This window comes from Gymnoscopelus braueri (assembly GCF_963280865.1).
Source record: "Gymnoscopelus braueri genome assembly, chromosome: 9".
Lineage (NCBI taxonomy): Eukaryota > Metazoa > Chordata > Actinopteri > Myctophiformes > Myctophidae > Gymnoscopelus > Gymnoscopelus braueri.
The window spans coordinates 2,915,446-2,935,445 of record NC_137610.1 but is presented as its reverse complement, the minus strand read 5'-3'; the positions used below and the strand labels follow the sequence as shown (position 1 = coordinate 2,935,445).

Genomic DNA, 20,000 nt, shown 5'->3' with positions numbered 1-20,000 from the left:
GTAAATCAGGCTTCGGTGTCAAATGGACGGACGGTTTGCCACAAGGTTCGAGCCTCTATTACAGCCTGTGATTCTTAGCTGGCTCGACGTCCCTACCGCAGCAGGCAAAAGATTCCAACGTCACTCCCAAGGTATTTGGAAAAGTACACATATTTACCGGCACAACAGAGAAGTCCTGTATCACTCGCAAGAATCACAAACCCCTTCAAAATCTCCCCTCATTTGCCAAAAAAACCCCAAAAACGACCTGGAAACAAACCGTTCTCATTCCCGCTCTCCGGTGCCATTCCTTTAACTAACGCCGCTTGGCACCGCCGGCGTCCAGACGTGCTCCGTCGTACAGCCTTTCCCGAATGAACCGGGAAGGATGCGCTATGAGCTTGTATTTTTTGAAAAATCGTGAAAATTATTGCAAAGCTTTGAATATAGCTATATATATATTTTTTTTAAGTGAACATTTGTAACTCAAATCTTTGCTTCTGGGAGGTCCCCTGGAACAAAACATTTTGAGATGGGGGTCCAAGGGACAAATACATATCTAAAAATGTTTTCTAAATCCTAACAATATATTGCTATAATATCAGTGGTGCTCCAACTTTTCCATGTCAAGGAAAATGATATGTATTTGGCCGCGGACCCCCATCTCAAAATATGTTGTTCCAAGGACCCCCCAGAAGCACAGATCGGAGTAAAAAGATGTCACTTTAAAACATATATATATATACGTTCAAAGATTTGCGCACATTTTCCACGATTTTTCTTAAAATAGCAGATCTACAAGCTCATAGCGTGCCACGCTATGAGCTTGTAGATCTGCTATTTTTGAATAGTCAAAGAAATCTTAAAATGACACATGATGCGTTCCCGGTCTTAATGGATTCACCTCCACAAAGTCTTGAATTCCGGGAGATTTCTTTTGTTTTTGTCGCATTCCTGAGCCGATAATCCAATATTTGATGACACCGCAGCAGTAGGAGAACCAAGGCAAAACTATATAAAAATGATATAAACTCCAAAAACACACTTTCACAGTGTTGGGCCTGTGAGCCTATACTGTTGACCCAGGTTCAAATGGAACGTTTTAAATATGTTTTTTCTCTTGCTAAGATTGGTCTCCTACAGACTTCAATTAGTCAAAAATATTGGATTATTGGCTCAGGAACGCGACAAAAACAAAACAATCTCCATGAATTTGAAAACGTAAAAGTAATTTTTGGGGGTGAACTACCCCTTTACTGTAAGTCACCACACCAGGTGTAATGTATGTGTGAGGCTTGTACACAAATCCTCCAAGGGGGGGGGCGGCCTGGGATGGCGACTTTGGCCCTATCACGTTTCCACTGGAAAAACCACAGCTTCTGGATACCACACATGCCAGCGGGGTGCCAGGGGGAGTGTAGGGGCCATGAGGCTGCTGTTGGCAGCCAACAGCAGCTGCAGAGGTTGGCAAGAAGTCCCCCCTCCTCTTTTGACTTCACACAGTTTTGCCTGGGTTAGCTGGCTGGCTAAACGACATAGCCCTAGATCTCCTAGCTGTATAGCCTTGCCTGCCTCCTCTCTCTCTCTCTCTCTCTCTCTCTCTTGCCAAGCCCCCCCAAGCATCGCCGGGCCAAAACCAAATATATGCCGCTCGTCTAGTTTCACAACTTGGCTGGCTCCCCACCGGCCCTGACGACTACACACACACACACACAAACACACAAAACAGATAATTGAGGTTGAGGTGACCAGCAGTAAGACGCTGAATTGACGTATTTAAAAGTGGAAAAAGAAGAAGGTGGGGTAAGTGTTGCGGTGACACATATAACAAGCATCCATGAATAAGAGCTCGGTTTGTTTCGGCAAAAGCGGTGCTGAACAGAGTCAGGAGCGCCTCAGACGATTTGGTTTCGCCATTTCTGTCACGCATGAGGAAGAGTGTCATGGATGTCTTTATGTTCAGGTACATGACGGGAAGAAGGCACATTAGTCCAGTGTGAGCCCTAATTTAAAGGGATAGTTCACCCAAAAAATGAACCTTTCATGGATATTCTTTAGTTTTTCTCACATTCCTAAGCCAATAATTTGATGACCAGCGGACCGGTATAGGCGGCGGTTCCGGTAAGAGACACAAAGGAAACCGGAACCGCTGCCGGTCATCAAAATATTGGCTTAGGAATGCTACAAAAACAAAAACATATCCATGAATTCAAGTCTCCATTGGGTGACTAAATCGACAGGAAAAAATTATTTTTTGGGGGTGAACTGTCCCTTTAAAGTTGAATACATACATGTAGCAGTCAGGAGAGAGAGAGGGTGGCCTCTCGCTTTGCCCTACCGTGTTCTAACTGAGAGCCACGGCTTGTCTGACTGCAGGAATGCGAGGGGGTTAATTCCCTCTCGTCTATAAGACCCCGGCCCCGGGCCCAGACACACTGAGGCCCTGTGCTGCCCCGGGCCCGGCCGGGCCGGGGCCGGGGCTATTTGTTTTTCCTCCGCCGCGCTGAGCGAGGCTTCACACGCCTCCTCGCACCGGAGGGAGCCGCGGCGCTTTCCAGCAAGCGATGCATTATGGGCCATATAGGAGGAGAAGAGCGAGAGAGAGAGAGGGGCCGACTGTCACGGAGGGACTGGCAACGCTATAACCTCAGTGTCCCTGTTCACACGTCAACAGCTTTCTGACTGACGTCTCGTCGTTATGTCAATTGATTCCTCACAAACGCGTGTAGGGAGGAATCAATTGGAATCAATTGCATCCTACCTGACTCACCTGCCAGTGAGGAGCCCCCACCGGGAGGACGTAGAGCCTTCGTCCTACTCCTCCCGCTCAACACTCCCTGCTGACAGGTGCCGCCACGCAACGCGTATAGGATTACGCACAGTGACAAATATCCCCCGTTCCAGCCCGGCTTCCCTCGCCTGAACACGGGGGTCGATTGTGTTTGCGTAGACGCTCGGCAAAGCTTTACGTCCTCCCGGTGGGGGCTCCTCACTGGCAGGTGAGTCAGTATGGATACAACAGCAGTGAGAACACACACGAATGTGTGTGGGGAGGAATTAATTGGCATAATACTAAATTGGGGCGAAAAGGGGGAGAAAAAAAAGAAGATCGTAATCATTCATTAATCGTAATCGAGGCGAAAGTTTGACATAACGTGATATTGATTTGAAGTCGTATGGCTCCAGCAGCAGCCCTGCATGAAACCCACTCCACCTCCACGCTCCAGTCCGTTCACGTCTCGCTGATGGAAGCCAGGCGTTGTCAGAGTCAGCCCAGGCCGTTGCCTGTGTTTGGACTGAACTCTCTCTCTCCCCAGCGCTGCGACGCTCGCTTTGTACCCGGAGAGCCGTCACACCGCGGCCTGGGCCTGGCCAGCATTCCTGTCAGCGACAGAGTCAAGCTATATACGCTCTCTCAGCCCATGGCTGGGATTAAGAGGCTTCTTTATACGAAGGGGGCCCTCACTCCCCCGAGGAACCATTCCTGACTGGCTTATAGGTGCACACAGACAAATAATGGCTCTCAAACGGCTCTCTAAAAGGCTATATGGTTCCACAAAGAACCATCAACGACTAAAGAACCGTTTGATCTAGAGAATGATTCTTCATGTTCTTCAAATAGTTATAGAGAACTTCCTTTTTTTTTGTCAAAGTTCTTTGAGGAACCTTTGAGCTCTTAGACCATGTCTTACAGTTTTCTGAAAAACGTATGTTTCTATATCAGTGGTTCTCAAACCTTTTCATGTCAAGGACCCCCAAAATGATATGTATTTGGCCGCCGACCCCCCATCTCAAAATATTTTGTTCGAGGGACCCACAGAAGCAAAGATTTGACTTACAAATATTCGAAAATATATATATTAAAAGGTTTGCACAAGTGTTCACGATTTTTCAAAAATAGCAGATCTACAAGCTCGTATCGCGGCACTTACGAGCTTGTATATCTGCAATTTTTGAATAGCCAAAGTGTAAAATAATGCTTTTTTAGCTCAAATCCAAAAGTGCCAGGTCTTAATGGGTTAAAAACAAGTTTGTTCTATTGCCCAGAGACAACGACAAGCTCATACCATAGAGCTCTAACAGGGAGCATTCTGAGGACAGAGGTGTTTGACTGATGACAGACAGCTTCCAAACGTGTGTCTATCAGTTGTAATTACAGGGATGAGAGCTTCTCTGGCTGAGCAGTGAGCAGCACATCATCCAAAGAATGCAGCCCTGCCCGGTTAACCCCTTCCACCCGGGAACACATCTGTGGCATTTAAAGATTTTTTTTTAGCTATAACCAATATTTGTATGCTTTGGCTATTCAAAGATAGCAGATCTACAAGCTCGTAGCGCTACGAGCTTGTAGATCTGCTATTTTTGAAAAATCTTGAACATTTGTGCAAATCTTTGAATACATGTATTTTTTTTAAACAACTTTCTTAACTTGAATCTTTGCTTCTGGGGGGGGATCGTATTTTTTTGATGGGGATCGGCGGCCAAAAACATTTAAAAAAAAGTTTGAGCACCACTGATATAGCAACTAGTTTTTAAAAAAAAAATAGATTTTTTTTCAGTTACAAATGTTCGCTTTAAAGAAATACATATTCAAAGATTTGCACACATTTTCAGGTTTTTTAAAAAATAGCAGATCTACAAGCTCACAGCGCGGCACTCGGTGCAGCGCTGTGAGCTTGTAGCAAGTTGAGCTTGCTAGTTTTGAATAGCCGAAGAAATCTAAAAACGACAACGATGCGTTCCCGGGATTGAATGGATTAAGACTTGAATCCTAACATTACTGCCAGCACTGCGCTGCTTCACACAGCAGCGCCAAGCGAGCACCGAAATCCAAGAGAAATAGTCCCACAGTTTACACTCTGGAGGGAACGATATTTACTCCTATATCTGACTCAAAATAAAACTAGAGGACCACACAGCGTGTTTCACTGTCAATTTCAGTTGCAGAAAAACAGAGCATCAAATATGGCTTAACCATCTATCTATAGACCAATTATTTGTTTACTAACATTGAAACGCACAGGTGATTGTTTCACTCAATCAATTCCCAACCTGTTGTTTCGGGGTGCGCTGGTTTCAGCACACCCCGACCCCCTCTTGTGTGTTGGCTAGTGAGGCGCGTCCTAGCGAGACCTGACAGAATGGGTTTCATTGCGCGCATACTGGTTGCACGCATACTGGTTCTTATCAGTGTGACGTTGTCTGTTAAGGGGTCTATACGATCATACAGGGAACCTCTGTCTGTCTGTTATAGAATATGTTTTTTCACCTCAGCGGGTTTCATCAAATCGCTGTGAACTTGCACATGGGGCATTGAACAGAAAACAGAAAAGCAGTGGTGGAAGAAGTACTCAGATATTTTACTTAAGTAAAAGTAGCAATACCACAACATAAAAATACTCTGCTACAAGTAATAGGCCTGTGTTCAGAATTTTGCTTGAGTAAAAGTACAAAAGTATTGGCATCAAAATATACTTAAAGTACGAAAAGTAAAAGTACTAAAATGTTTGAAAATAGCCGATCTACTAGCTCACAGTTGTGAGCTTGTAGCGATCACCAAATCGCTGTGGGCATTGAACAGAAAACAGAAAATACATTGGCATGGAGCCCTGAGGGACTCCTAGTCACTCACCACTTCTGTGTTCGTGATTTTAGCCAGCAGGTCGGTCAGGCTGTCGCCCCACTGTGATTGGTCAGCCGAGTCCAGCTGTAGGCCGCAAATGGCCGCTCCGACGCTTCCCGTGGCGATCATGGAGGGGGGGTACATGGCGAAGTTGAAATCTGTAAATGAAAGCGGAAGAGGAGGGACTTGAGTTCATGCCCCAGATTAGTGATGATGGGTCGTTCATGATCGATTCGTTCATAAGAACTAGTTCATTGCCGTGAACGCGAACAAACCCGTTCACTTCCTGAAGCTGTTCCGTTCACGCTTTCGTTCATGCCCCCTCCGTCCCCGTCCCCGTCCCCTCCCCCCGTACACAGGACGGGAGGGCGGCTGTTCCCGCGACGGACAGACAGCGTGCGGTTAAGTTGTTTTTCTCCAGACATGAACGAATAATTTGAACGGATCATTACCGTGAACACAATCTGGGAACCCAAAGCCAAATGAGAATGAAAAACAGCGCCCTCTGCTGTTTGTACTATCTCATCTTGGCTCTGGGACAATGACAACGTAGCTCCCGTGCTCAAAGGAAACCGGGGTTTTGGTCTGCCTTCAGCCTTCACTTCCGGTGGTGCCACTATGTTTTCATTCCACTAACAATATTTCTACACGGAACACTAACACCACTTCTCCCAGAGAACATGGATCGTTTTGGTTATAAGCCCACTTGTTTCTATGATGAAAGAGTAAGTTAAATGTGAATATCTTTCCGTGGTTTTGTCTGCTCCGCGGACGCTATTGTTAAATTAGTTTGGGTTTGTTTCGAGGGGAAAGATCGACGGACACGTGAATCCGCCCACTACATTTGATTGGGTAAAGCGCGGCCTGCTTCCTGATCTGAAGGCACGCCCACTTGTAGCCCAGTGCGTACATGTTATGACGAGCCTTCGCGACAGATTCCAACGCAGAGCAGAATCTGTTCTTGAGAGATTACCGTGAACATGAACGAAATCGTTATATCAGTGGTTCTCAAACATTTCAGTCGCTGAGGTTTCTGAGTTTCAACGCTATGTGAACACAGAGATAATAATGTCTCTCCAAGACAGCATGGTTTAGTAATCTATAGCAGTCGGCTAATAAAACAATCTGTCTAATAGCGGTTGGGTCTGAACGCAGCTCACTTTATGACCAGCAGAGGGCCTCGCATAATGAGGGTTCACTTGGCTTGTAAAGGAGTTGGACACACGCACGTGCACGTGCACACACACACACACACACACACACACACACACACACACACACACACACACACACACACACACACACACACACACACACAGACAGACACAGACACAGACACAGACACAGACACACACACACACACACACACACACACACACACACACACACACACACACACACACACACACACACACACAGGTTTGTATTAGAGGACATCAACATTTTATGATGGCAATTTTATGAATGACATTTTATCATTTTCTTTTGCCGTTTTTAAGCCGAAAATGTGCAGATCTACAACTTATAGATCAGCAATCTTTTTGTGCACGACACCAGCGTGCAACTAAGTATACATCAGGCATAACTCCTCTAATCCCCAAAACCAAACTTCTAAATGTCTAATCCTAAACCTAACCCCAACCTGAATCTAAACCCATCAAAAATTATAAAAAAAATTCTTGTGAGGACCACAATGTCTATTTCAAGTTATTCTACTATACTTTTGGGGGACATTTGGTCCTCACAAGTATAGTGATGAAAAACACACGCACACAGCTCCGCCCACTTCTCTACCATCTCCCCAGTAAATCGTGCGCTCACTAAGAAAAAAAGAACGAGAAAAAAAAAACTAGCCCCACAGCGCTAGGAAAAGGGGTGGGGTGTGGGGGGTGTGGGGGTATGGGGGGGGGGGGTAGAATAAAGAGTCTCAGTGCCTCTGCCAGGACTCTCACTGCTGTAGGTCCCTTTTTTCCACGTGTGGTCACACAGACGCACGTCTCAAAGACCAATAACCTTGTTAGCCCCCCCCCCCTCACTGTCATTCATAATGCAAATGAGACAGCTTGTGTACGGGCCAGCAGCCTGGCTGCAACGCACTGACTGGACTGGCATGGAGAGAGAGACACAGAGAGAGAGAGAGAGAGAGAGAGAGAGAGAGAGAGAGAGAGAGAGAGAGAGAGAGAGAGAGAGAGAGAGAGAGAGAGAGAGACAGAGCGAGGGAGGGAGGGAGGGAGAGAGAGAGAAGGGGGGGTGACACACACACACACACGCGTGCACACACACACGCACACGCACGCACACACACACACACACACACACACACACACACACACACACACACACACACACACACACACACACACACACACACACACACACACACACACACACACAGTCCTTTCTCTTTTCTCTTTCTATGTCTTGTTCAGCCATACCTTTCTTCCCTGGGTGCCGCATGGCCTGTCTGGATGGCTCAATGAGTGATGGCACACATGTCACTGTGGGGCAGTGGTTTATCTATACTGTGAGACAGTGGTTTATCTTTACAGTGAGACAGTGGTTATCTTTACAGTGAGACAGTTCTTTAACTTTACAGTGGGACAGTGGTTTAACTTTACAGTGCGACAGTGGTTTATCTTTACAGTGGGACAGTGGTTTATCTTTACAGTGGGACAGTGGTTTATCTTTATAGTAGGACAGTGGTTTATCTTTACAGTGGGACAGGTGTTTAACTTTACAGTGGGACAGTGGTTTATCTTTACAGTGGGACAGTGGTTTATCTTTATAGTGGGACAGTGGTTTATCTTTACAGTGGGACAGTGGTTTATCTTTACAGTGGGACAGTGGTTCATCTTTACAGTGGTTTATCTTTACAGTGAGACAGTGGTTTACCTTTACAGTGGGACAGTGGTTTATCTTTACAGTGGGACAGTGGTTTATCTTTACAGTGGGACAGTGGTTAACTTTACAGTGGGGGGCAGTGGTTTATCTTTACAGTGGGACAGTGGTTCATCTTTACAGTGGGACAGTGGTTTATCTTTACAGTGGGACAGTGGTTTATCTTTACAGTGGGACAGTGGTTTATCTTTACAGTGGGACAGTGGTTCATCTTTACAGTGGTTTATCTTTACAGTGGGACAGTGGTTTATCTTTACAGTGGGGCAGTGCTTTATCTATAAAGTGGGACAGTGGTTCATCTTTACAGTGGGACAGGACAGTGGCCTCCCTTGGCAGCCCTCCTATCTGTTAGCATATTAATAGAGTGGCAGGGCCCCGCCAGAGGGAAGGCACTGTCATTGTCCCCAGTCATCACCTCGTCTCCCTCCCATTGAGAGAGACACAGTGCCCCCTCTCTGCTGATACCAATTGAGGCAGACAGGCTGGACAAAGAGGGCTAGATGAGAGGGACAGACAGGGGAGGAGGAGGAATCCACGATACGGCGACAAGGCGACCAGAAGAAAAGGGGTGTGGGGCGGGGGGTGGGGGCGGGGAGGGAGGGGGTGACATCGCTCTGCTGCACATCGCTCTCAAGTCGGCGTCCAGGGTCCTTACGGAAGAAAAGATTCTCGCTCCATCGACCCCTCACTCCCTTCACAAGTATTCCTCTGTTCCTGGGCCACCTATGGGCCTTGAGCAGCGGGCGGGTGTGGTGTGTGTGTGCGTGTGTGTGTGTGTGGGGGGGGGGGGGTTAGCCTGCTCATTAACATATTGCCATATTCAAACTACCGGAGGAGGTTTCTGTCCCCTTTTCGCCCCGTCTTCCCCCTTTGATAGCTCTGAGCCCCACATCGCTGCAGCAGCAGCCGGCCATGCAGACAGACGCTTTCTCATCTCGCAGGGGCTTCAGTGTTGACAAATAAATGAACTTATTATACACCCCTGTGTTAGCAGCTGGGCCTCCCGCCAGGAGGGGGCGATTTATTAAAAGGCTATACCTCGAGCCAAGAAGAAAGAGCTCGGCATTACATCACGGCTGTGTAAAGTGCGGCTTTCTGCCGAGGGAGGGGGGGAGGGAGGGACAAAGGCATACATGGACTTACGCCTGATCGACCGAAAATAGACGATCTGTAAGCTCGCGGCACGTCGCAGGGCACTGCGGCGTGAGCTTACAGATCGCCTATTTTCTATGCGCGACACTGTCGGAGCATAAATCGGGCGTCACTATTTCTTGAAGCGCAGACCATGCCACGAACATGTGCGTGGCCCCCTGACACAGACACAGTGGACACAGACAGACAGACGCACGCACGCACGCACGCACGCACGCACGCACGCACGCACGCACGCACGCACGCACGCACGCACGCACGCACGCACGCACGCACGCACGCACACACACACACACACACACACACACACACACACACACACACACACACACACACACACACACACACACACACACACACACACACACGGCATGAACAGAGGAGGCACAGACGTAGGGGTTTGGGGATGGGGGGGTGTGTGTGTGGGGGGGGGGGGGGGTCTTGGCTGAGTGGCGGACAGCGGGCCGGGCCAGCCTGATGCTCCACACTCCAGACAAGACAGGTCTGTTGGTCGGAGAACAAGGGGCGCTGCGCGTGCAGGGAGGGGGGAGGGTACGCACTCACTCGGGGGGCCAGGCGGCTGGTGCGTGCGTACGGAGTGGGGGACCCCCCCCCCCCCCTCATTGATATTCATGTTGGAGGATAAACAGTGCATGGAGGGTTAGTGATGGAAAGCTCCCTGCGAGCAAGCGGGCTGGGTTTGGCCCCGGCCTTGTCCTTGTACAGCCTCTTCATCCAGACCCTCCTTTCAATGGGCCTTTCTCCTCCCTGCCTGCCTGTGTGCCCCCCCCCCCTCCCACACCCCCAAACCCACCCATCTCTCTCTCTCTCTCTCTCTCTCTCTCTCTCTCTCTTCCTCCCTCCCTCCCCTGTAATGGCATCCTTCTCCTCCTCGTGGCCCCTGCCGGTCTAACAGTCTCCTCTCAGGCCCCAGGCTGCACCCTGCAGGCCCTCCTGCTCTCTCTCTCTCTCTCTCTCCTCCCTGGGTGGCGTGTGATGCAAACAGTATACACATTAATCTGGTACATTAATTAAAAACGCTGGAAAGTTGAACAACGGCCAAAAAAACTACGCCAAAAAAATAAGCTTCTCTCTCTCTCTCTCTCTCTCTCCCTCTCTCTCTCTCTCTCTCTGGTGCTATAAATCAGGGTCTTGTGTCCTATACAACAGGGCAGAAAACCTTCCCGTAAATGAATGCCCTTCTTTATCATACAAGATTGTTGTGCAAACAGTAAAAATACAATAGCAGATCTACAAGCTCACAGCGTTGTGAGCTTGTAGATTCGCTTTTCCCCCCCTGCTATTCTTATATGTCTTAATTCATTATAATTGCCCTCTATATCTAAAATGAAAACAATTAAAAACCTTAAATATTTTCTTAAATATTTTATCTATTTTAGAAACAGTTCATCTTTGACTCAAGGGGGACAGCGCCTGTCGCAAGTTGATGATGTAATTTGTCCATGTGTGGTCCAGCCCTATGGAATGTATGGAATGCATGTGCTAAACAACTTAATACTTCCTATAAAGGTTAATATCAGCATCAAAACGAATTTGTATTATCACATGCATTCCATACATTCCATAGGGCTGGACCACACATGGACAAATGACATCATCAACTTGCGACGGCCGTTGTACCCCTTGAGCAAAATAAGAGGGCAATTATAATGTATTGAGGCATATAAGGCTTATTAGCCATGCATGGGGATTATTTTAAAATGTAAAAATAATAATAAAAAAGGAACGGTGGATTGGGACATACAAGGTTACGACCATGCAAAGCTTGTGGACCTTGTTTTAGCACGGTAGCGCTATAGCTGCAGCACGGTAGCGCTATAGCTGCAGCACGGTAGCGCTATAGCTGCAGCTAGCACCACCGACCAGAAGTACGCTGCTGCTGTACTGCTGAACCATTTAACAGTGGAAGGTAAACATCATTTTTTCGGGGGGTGCTGCTGGCATGACGGTGGCGTTCTCACCGCTAATGGAGCGGAGTCAAAACAAGGTTTGGAAAGAGCTACACGGCGGAGCAGCAATAATGTTTACAGCGCCGACCTCAACACACACAGGGTTCGAGGAACAGCAATCATTCCATTCCACACATTTTCTAACTTTTTTCGTGCGTCCCAAGGTTCCAAAATGCTAAATAGCTAAATAGTCTCTATAGCATGCGTTGTCAGTCTAAGTAATGCAAGTTCAGAGGTGGAAAGTAACTAAGTACATGTACTCAAGTAGCCTACCTTACGTACAATTTTGAGGTATTTGTACTTTACTTGAGTATTTCCAATTTCCAATACTTTTACTTCTACTCCACTACATCTCAGAGGCAAATATTGTACTACAATTATTTGAAAACTTTAGTTACTAGTTACTTTGTAGATATAAATTATTACATTATAAAACATCCTTTAATCTTATTTTATACCTATAGGCTATTTGAAAATAGCCGATCTACAAGCTCACGTTGTGAGGCGAGGCTGGCTCAGAGCATTGGCTTCGTCTCGCTGTGTCTCTGTGGTTGTCTGACCAACAAGCAGGACTGACGGCTGATGCGATCGGATGAACAGCTTAGGGAGAAAGTCACTGAAGCGCCTGTGTTAAGCTGTGCTTGGAGAGGAGGAGAAGAGAGGAAAGGAGAGTGAGAAGATAGGAGACAGATAGATAGACAGGCAGAGAGAGACAGAGAGGGAGAGAGAGACAGCGAGAGAGAGAGATAGAGAGAGAGAGAGAGAGAGAGAGAGAGAGAGAGAGGCTGCTTAAAGCGACATTCACACTGAGTGCTATAACTATAAAGATAACTAGAACTATATCGTTCACCATTGTATTTCTTTTTTTATAGTTAGTGTTTACTCTGCCATCCACTTGACTTAGAACGATTTTTCAAACAATATTTTTATAGTTATAGTTAGTTATAGTGCTCAGTGTGAGCACTACTAGGCTGTATATGTTGTGCACCAAAAATAGCAGATCTACAAGCTCACAAACACGTCACAGGAGCTAAAATCACAAACACGGATGAAGTGGGTGAATTTTGAGATGCTTAGACCTATAGGCTGTTTGTTTATACCGATATGTTTAGCTCATAGAAATAAATGTCCCATTCACCCAAGGGAAGTGACGGCTTATATTCTGCGGTGTGTGCCACACCAACCAAGAATGAATCAGGCATTACTTCAAACCACCGATGTTAACATGACTCTGGGGTAAGAATACAAGAACACAACAATTTTTGGTATTTCCAGAAGCTTCCTTAAAGACAACTGCAAACGTCTGCGTTCCATAAATCTCTCCAACATCTCCGGACTTCCCGGTGTGACTCAGGCCAGCCTTGGCGTTTAATGTGGTGCTGATTACAACCAAAAGCGAGGTGAGGAGGACATGCCATTGGATGATTCACCCTGTGAATGGCATTCCTGAGAGCACAATAACAGCCAAACCTGCTTCCTTTCCACCGAGCCCTACCACAGAGCGCCGGACGTGATTCCTTCGAAATCCTCGGGAGCGTGCGGAGCGAGGGAGATGAGAGAGGCGATAATTTGTCGGAGGAGGCGGACAATTTGTAAAAAACGGTTCTGAGTCATCACACATGAGGGGAGGCTGAGTGGAAACAAACAAGCGGAGATCATCCCTCTCTCTATTGACCACATCCAAGATGAATCAGTTCATCTGTACCACAGGGAGGCCAACATTCCATCTACCTCTGGACCAGTTGTTTCCCCCAAACTTTCTCAGCTCGAGAACCAAAAGAGAAATTGAATAGTGAAAATAGCCGATCTACAAGCTCACAATGCATCACGATGCAAAATCTGCTATTTTTGGTGCACACATACACGGCACGTGCACACGCGGCCAAATGTATGTGCTATTGTGTGTGTGTGTGTGTGTGTGTGTGTGTGTGTGTGTGTGTGTGTGTGTGTATGTGGTAATGGCGGTGTTGCTCGCCGACTGAAATCGGTGCTTTTTGGCAAAGTGACACCATCAGCTACTTCGCCCTATACAATGGACTCTGTCAGGGCAGATTCCTCTGGCCCGAGTCCAGCGTGTCATTGTCACCGCTCTAAACTTAGCATGTCATTAACAGCCCCCCCACTGACAACATGGCGGGAAAGACCAGAGCTCAATAACAGAGGTGTCATTTCATACAACACTGGAGGTTGGAAAAAAAGTGACCACTTTAAACGAAATAATAATCAGTGGTGGAAAGTAACTAAGTACATGTTCTTAGGTATCGTACTTAAGAAAAATTTTGAGGTATTTGTACTTTACTTGAGTATTTCCAATTACAAATACTTTTACTTCTACTCCACTACATCTCGGATCCACATATTATACTTTTACTCAGCTACCATCATTTGAAAAACTTTAGTTTCTAGTTACTTTGTAGATTGATTATTATTACAAAAACATACATTAACCACTTCAACCCTATATACATTTCGGCCATTTGAAAATAGCCGATCTACAAGTTCACAATGCATTGTGAGCTTGTAGATCTGCTATTTCCAAAAGATTTTCATACGTTTGAAAACTTGAAATGTACTTTTTGAATTCTGGACTTTTACTTGTAATAGAGTATTTCTACATTGCAGTATTGATACTTTTACTTGTGAGTGTGAGAAAAATGTGAGTACTTTTCCCATCACTGATAATAATAACGGGGGCATCAGATACAAGCTTTCAAAAATAGCAAAATAAAATAGCCCTCTCCTGGAAACCCCAAAATGAATTCCCCTGCTCAATAACCCAACAGCAAGACAGGTGCCACACCCCCTCCCCAAACACCACCCCAATGCATCCCCCCACTTTACCATGCATTGAATAAAGAATGGAGGAGGAAGCAGGCAATGGAGGCTGATAATCTCTCTTAATGAGCTTGTTTTCTTGGGGGGGGCTATTATCCGGCCTCGTCGTTTCCTATCGCGGGGTCCCCCGCCGCGCTGACCCTCGCATGGACTCTGCATATGAAATGTGTGTGTGTGCGTGTGCGTGTGCGTGTGCGTGTGTGTGTGTGTGTGTGTGTGTGTGTGTGTGTGTGTGTGTGTGTGTAGGTGTGGGTGTGTGGGTGTGGGTGTGTCGGTGTGTGTGTGTGTGTGTGTGTGTGTATGTGTGTGTGGGTGGGTGTGGGGTGTGGGTGTGGGGGGGACGTTTTTTGGGGGCTGGCCCCCCTTTTGTCTCCTTTCTCCCGGGGCCTGTATTATAGCCGAAATTCCCCCCAGCTCACATTTGCATAGTCCTGAACCCCCCCCCCCGACTATGTTATCAATTAACCCATTAAGATCGGGAACGCGTCCGTGTCATTTTAGATTTATTTGGCTACTCAAAAATAGCAGATCTACAAGCACTCGATGCCGCGCTATGAGCTTTTTTGAAAAATCGTGAAAATGTGTGCAAATCTTTCAAGATATATTTTTTAAAGCGTACATTTCTTCAAATCTTTGCTTCTGGTGGGGGTCCCTGGAACAAAACATTTTGAGATGGGGGTCCGTCCGTGGCCAAATACATTTTGGGGTCCTTGACATGAAAACGTTTGAGAACCACTGAAACAACATCTATATATATAGGTTTTTTATGTTTCCTAGGCTGTGTGTTTTCCACTTCCTGTCGATTTCATTGGATATCATTGGTCATCTGACCAGTTTCATTGGATTTCATTGGATCAAATCGACAGGAAGTGGAAAACACACAGCCTAGGAAACAGGTGAATAGTTTTTTTTTCTCCAAAAACTGTAAGGATTTAGAAGACATTTTGTAGAATCCTATCTCAGGTCTTAATGAGTTAATTAATACCCCCCCACCTGACATAAATGGCTCCCTCCTCAGACGGAACTGTTCTATCAACAGAGAGGAGCCCTTAGAGCCCAAAGGACTTTTTATCCTCCACTGCAAACGTCTCCTCCACTCTTTCTTTCTTTCTTTCTTGTTCTCTCGGGAACAGAAAGGCTTTGCTCGCGAGGCTTCGATTTACACTGGGTGCGAATCTATACGCTCACACCGCGCCTTCGCTGCGTTGTCGGCTATAGATTCTCCAACCGACACCGTCATACGATTAAGGGTGGATTCAGACTGGGTCCGATTGATTCGAACCGTTCCCGAGTACTACGGGGCTTTGGGAGATAGAGAATGTCATTCACAGTCAGAAGAAGAGTCACTTGTCAGAGTTTAGAGCTAACTCTACGGTTTAGAGTGAATAATAAAGTTTGACTGTGTTCCTGACGTTGTCTTGAGTTCTATTAACAACAGAACAACAATACACAACCAAAGCAGTATGTGCTGATGGTCTTTGAAACCTCGCAATGTAACGTCGTCTCTGTTATCATATGATAGTGACGTCACTGACGCATCCGTGGTATTTTAGCAGTGACGTCACAGACTAATCCTTGGTATATTTATCCTAGCAGCAGTGTTCGCTACACATGTGTTTTTTGTTTATGTTTTTTCACGGCTCGCGCTACTCAAACACTAGCGGCATTCAACATTCAAGTAGAACTATGTGAAGATATAACCCAGCTAAAATAATGTGTCGTTATAAAAATATATAATGATATATGATTAGCAGTCCACTTCCTTCTGTTGGTATGTTGGTACGGATGGATTCACATTGCAGCGTTCCGTACTCTGAGAGAAATACTTTATTTAATCCCCAAGGGGAAATTGTGGCGTACGCATGATCCGGATCCGAGACTACCTCCCCAGGCGGTCCCGGGTACGGTACGGTGATCCGTTCCGAGGAACGATACGCAACGTTCACACTATCACAACATCTGCCAAGTGGTCCGGGGTGCGCACCCGGGACCATAGTCTGAATCCGCCCTAAAGTATTCTCGACGGAATATCGTTTTCCTGCAGAGAGATCGGCTGTTCTCTCCTGATGTTTCCGCTGCTTGTACCTTCTCTCAGCTCCGGGGTTTCTGCAGCTGAGAGGAGCCTTAAACCATTAAGACCTGGGAACGCATCTGTGTAATTTTAAGACTTCTTTGGGCTATTCAAAAATAGCAGATCTACAAGCTCATAGCGTGGCACCGAGTGCCACGCTATGAGTTTGTAGATCTGCTATTTTTTTGAAAAATCGTCGAAGATTTGTGCAAATCTTTGAATATATATAATATTTTTAAAGCGATTTCTTTTAAACTAAAATCTTTCCTTCTACAAATGTCTTCCTAAAATCCTAACAGTTTTTTGAAAAACGTATGTTTCTATATCAGCGGTTCTCAAACTTTTTTCATGTCAAGGACACCCCAAAATTATATGCATTTGGCCGCGGACCTCCATCTGAAAATATGTTGTTCACCAGAAGCAAAGATTTGAGTTACAAATGTTTCCTTTAAAAAGAAATATATATATAGTATATATATATATATATTCAAATATTTGCACAACTGTTGGTTACACAGATGCGTTCCCGGTCTGAAGGTGTTAAGGAAGGATTCTCATCTGATAACTTTGCAGATTGCAGATTTACGACCGGGAAAGTTCCACAAATGGGGTTTTGAATTCCCAGAGATCTTCAGATGCAACAAATTGTTGACTCTCCCCCTCTCTCTCTCTCTCTCTCAGACAGAGCGGCATCACAGACAAACGGGCTGTCGCTAATCCAGAGCAACGAAATGTCAAGAGAACCGAGTTCTCCTCCCGTCGAAACGTCGTAAATCCATTTCCACCGCCTCATTGAAGCAATTAAGGCCAAAGTGCAAACGCAGAGTTCTTTCACAACGTTTGCTCGGGGAATAAGACAACTGTCATTCTCATGTCCGCTGGTATGAATTAGGAGAACAGACGACCGTCGTTCCTCAAGTTAATCTGTCCACTGGCTCCAATTTAGGAGGTGAGAAGACGTGGAAAAAAAGACAACTATCGTTACTCACGCTAATCGGTCCACTGGCGCCAATTAGGAGGTGTGAAAATGCGGGGGAAAAAGACGCTGTCGTTCCACACACACCGATCTGTCCACTGGGGGCACCGATCGCTGCAAACCGCGTGCGTGACGCGTTGTAAAGCTTGTAGATCTGCTATTTGCTGCATCCAGAAACGTCTTAAAAAAATATTCCACATTTCTTTTTTCAAACTTTCTCGAAAATAGCAGATTTACAAGCTCACGGGGCTATTTTCAAACGGGCAATGTATATGGGGGTTGAAGTGGTTACACTGATTATTTTGATGCTATGTTAACTCATTTTGCCGTGGGGACCCCCTTGGAACCACCTCGAGGACCCCCCCCCCCCCCTCGTAGGGTTAGAGTGATTTGCACGGCAGTGTTGCTTGTTTTGCACAACGGAAAGTTATTTTTGCTACGATGACGTCTCGTCTCAGACGGTACGAAACAAGGACCCATCAGGCCTTCTTCTGGCCTGGACAATTACGTCTATTGCAGTGGTTCTACAAAGTGTGGTCACAGCAGCCATATTGGAAAGAAATTGGGCCCCTTCCCTACTTCCTTAACAGGTGTTACCAATGATACTAATGAAGGCTCTGTTCCATTTAGTGTAGCACAGTGGTTCTCAAACTTTTTAATTTCAAGGACCCCCATAACTCTGAGAGTGTACAAATGAAACCAAATGGACCCGTTACACACCCCCAAGGGGCCATTTGGAACCCCCTCAAGGAACCATGAGGGTCCCTGGACCACACTTTGAGACCCACTGGTGTAGCAGAGTGTTTCCAGTGAGCCAACATGCACAATATCAGCACCCTGACTCTGTTTGACCAGAATGGAACAGAACCTTCATTAGTATCATTGGTAACACCTGTGAGAAGGAAGTAAGAAGAGGCCCAATTTCTCTCCAATATGGCTGCTGTGCATAGAGCCTATTGGCCTGTGTTCGGGGGAGGGGAGCCGGGCGGGCTAAAAAAATAGCAGATCTACAAGCTCATAGCTACAAGCTCATCGCATGAGCTTGTAGATCTGCTATTTTTTTGTTTTTTTTTTCATGGAAACTGTGCAAATCTTTGAATATGTATATGTTTTAAAGCGAACAGCGTTTTAGATACCTGTTACTTTCCCCTCAGATGAGTGGAGCTACACCTGGAACCTCCTCGAGGACCACCCCGTGGGGGTCCGCGGACCCCACTTTGAGAACCACTGGGGGGGAGGATAAGGGGTAATTTCTGGTGTGGGGTCAGTTTCAGTTTAGTTTGTAAGGATGAGAGGAGGAGGAGGGGGGGAGAGAGAGAGAGACAAGCCGGAGAAACCTGCCTCACAGAGACTCTCTCCTCATGGGAAAGTCACCGTGCCCTCCAGCTGTTACTGGGTGGAGAGGAGAGAGAGAGAGAGGGAGGAATGGAGGGGAGGAAGGAGGGAGAGAGGGAGGAATGGAGGGGAGGAGGGAGAGAGGGAGGAATGGAGGGGAGGAATAGGAGAGAGGGAGGAATGGAGGGGAGGGCTAGGAGACACGAAAACAAGACATGGTTCAGCGTTTGGTATTGAGAAAACAATGCAGTCCTCTGGCTGTTAACTCTCCTCTTCCTCTCCATACTGTATGTATGTGTGTATGTATGTGTGCGTGTCCGTGTGTGTGTGCGTGTGTGCGTGTGTGTGTGTGTGCGCGCGTGTATGTATGTATGTGTGTGTGTGTGTGTGTGTGTGTGTGTGTGTGTGCGTGCGTGCGTGCGTGCGTGCGTGTGTATGTATGTGTGTACTGTATGTATGTATGTATGGCCTTTCTCTCTCTCTCTCTCTCTCTCTCTCTCTCTCTCTCTCTCTCTCTCTCTCTCTCTCTCCCTCCCTCCCACGACCTGCCTGGATGTTTGATCTCAGAGGGGAACAATTCACCTCGAGAGCAGCCGACACAATGGCCCACCCCACCCCAAGCCCCCCCCCACCCCCACCCCAACCCACCCCAAGCCCCCAAGTCCATTCCTCCTCTCCTCCGTCCTGTGTGTGTGTGTGACATGGGAATGCCCCCCCCCCCCCAGCCAAACCAAAGCCGTTTGAAGTTGTTACTGGATGCTCTTGCGGAGAGAAGGAAAAAAAAAGGCCCGTCTGATACGACCTTTTTAAAAAATGCGACCGCATTCCAAAACAGCTCCGGGATGATGAGACAAGACGCGATGAGAAGAGGCGTTAACCCATTCAGACCGGGAACGCATCTGTGTCATTTTTAGATTTCTTTGGCTATATAAAAAAAAAACAGATCTACAAGCTCATAGAGCGGCACCGAGTGCCGTGCTATGAGCTGCTATTTTTTTTCAAAATCGTGAACATTTGTTTAAATCTATATATATATATATATATATATTATTATTTTTTACAACAAAAAAACATTTTTAACTCTCTTACAACTTCTGGGGGTCCCTGGTACAAAATATTTTGAGATGGGGGTCCGTGGCCAAATATTTTTGAGAACCACTG

At 46.5% G+C, this 20,000-nt stretch overlaps 1 protein-coding gene across 1 annotated transcript in view; it reads right to left on the bottom strand.

Moving 5' to 3' along the window:
• The window catches only part of ccnd2a (cyclin D2, a), a 43,318-nt gene that overhangs the window by 9,270 nt on the left and 14,048 nt on the right, over positions 1-20,000 (bottom strand). The window contains exon 3 of the mRNA XM_080436851.1: positions 5,612-5,760. Coding sequence (XP_080292977.1) covers positions 5,612-5,760 — 149 coding nt within the window. The remainder of the gene's footprint in view (positions 1-5,611; positions 5,761-20,000) is intronic.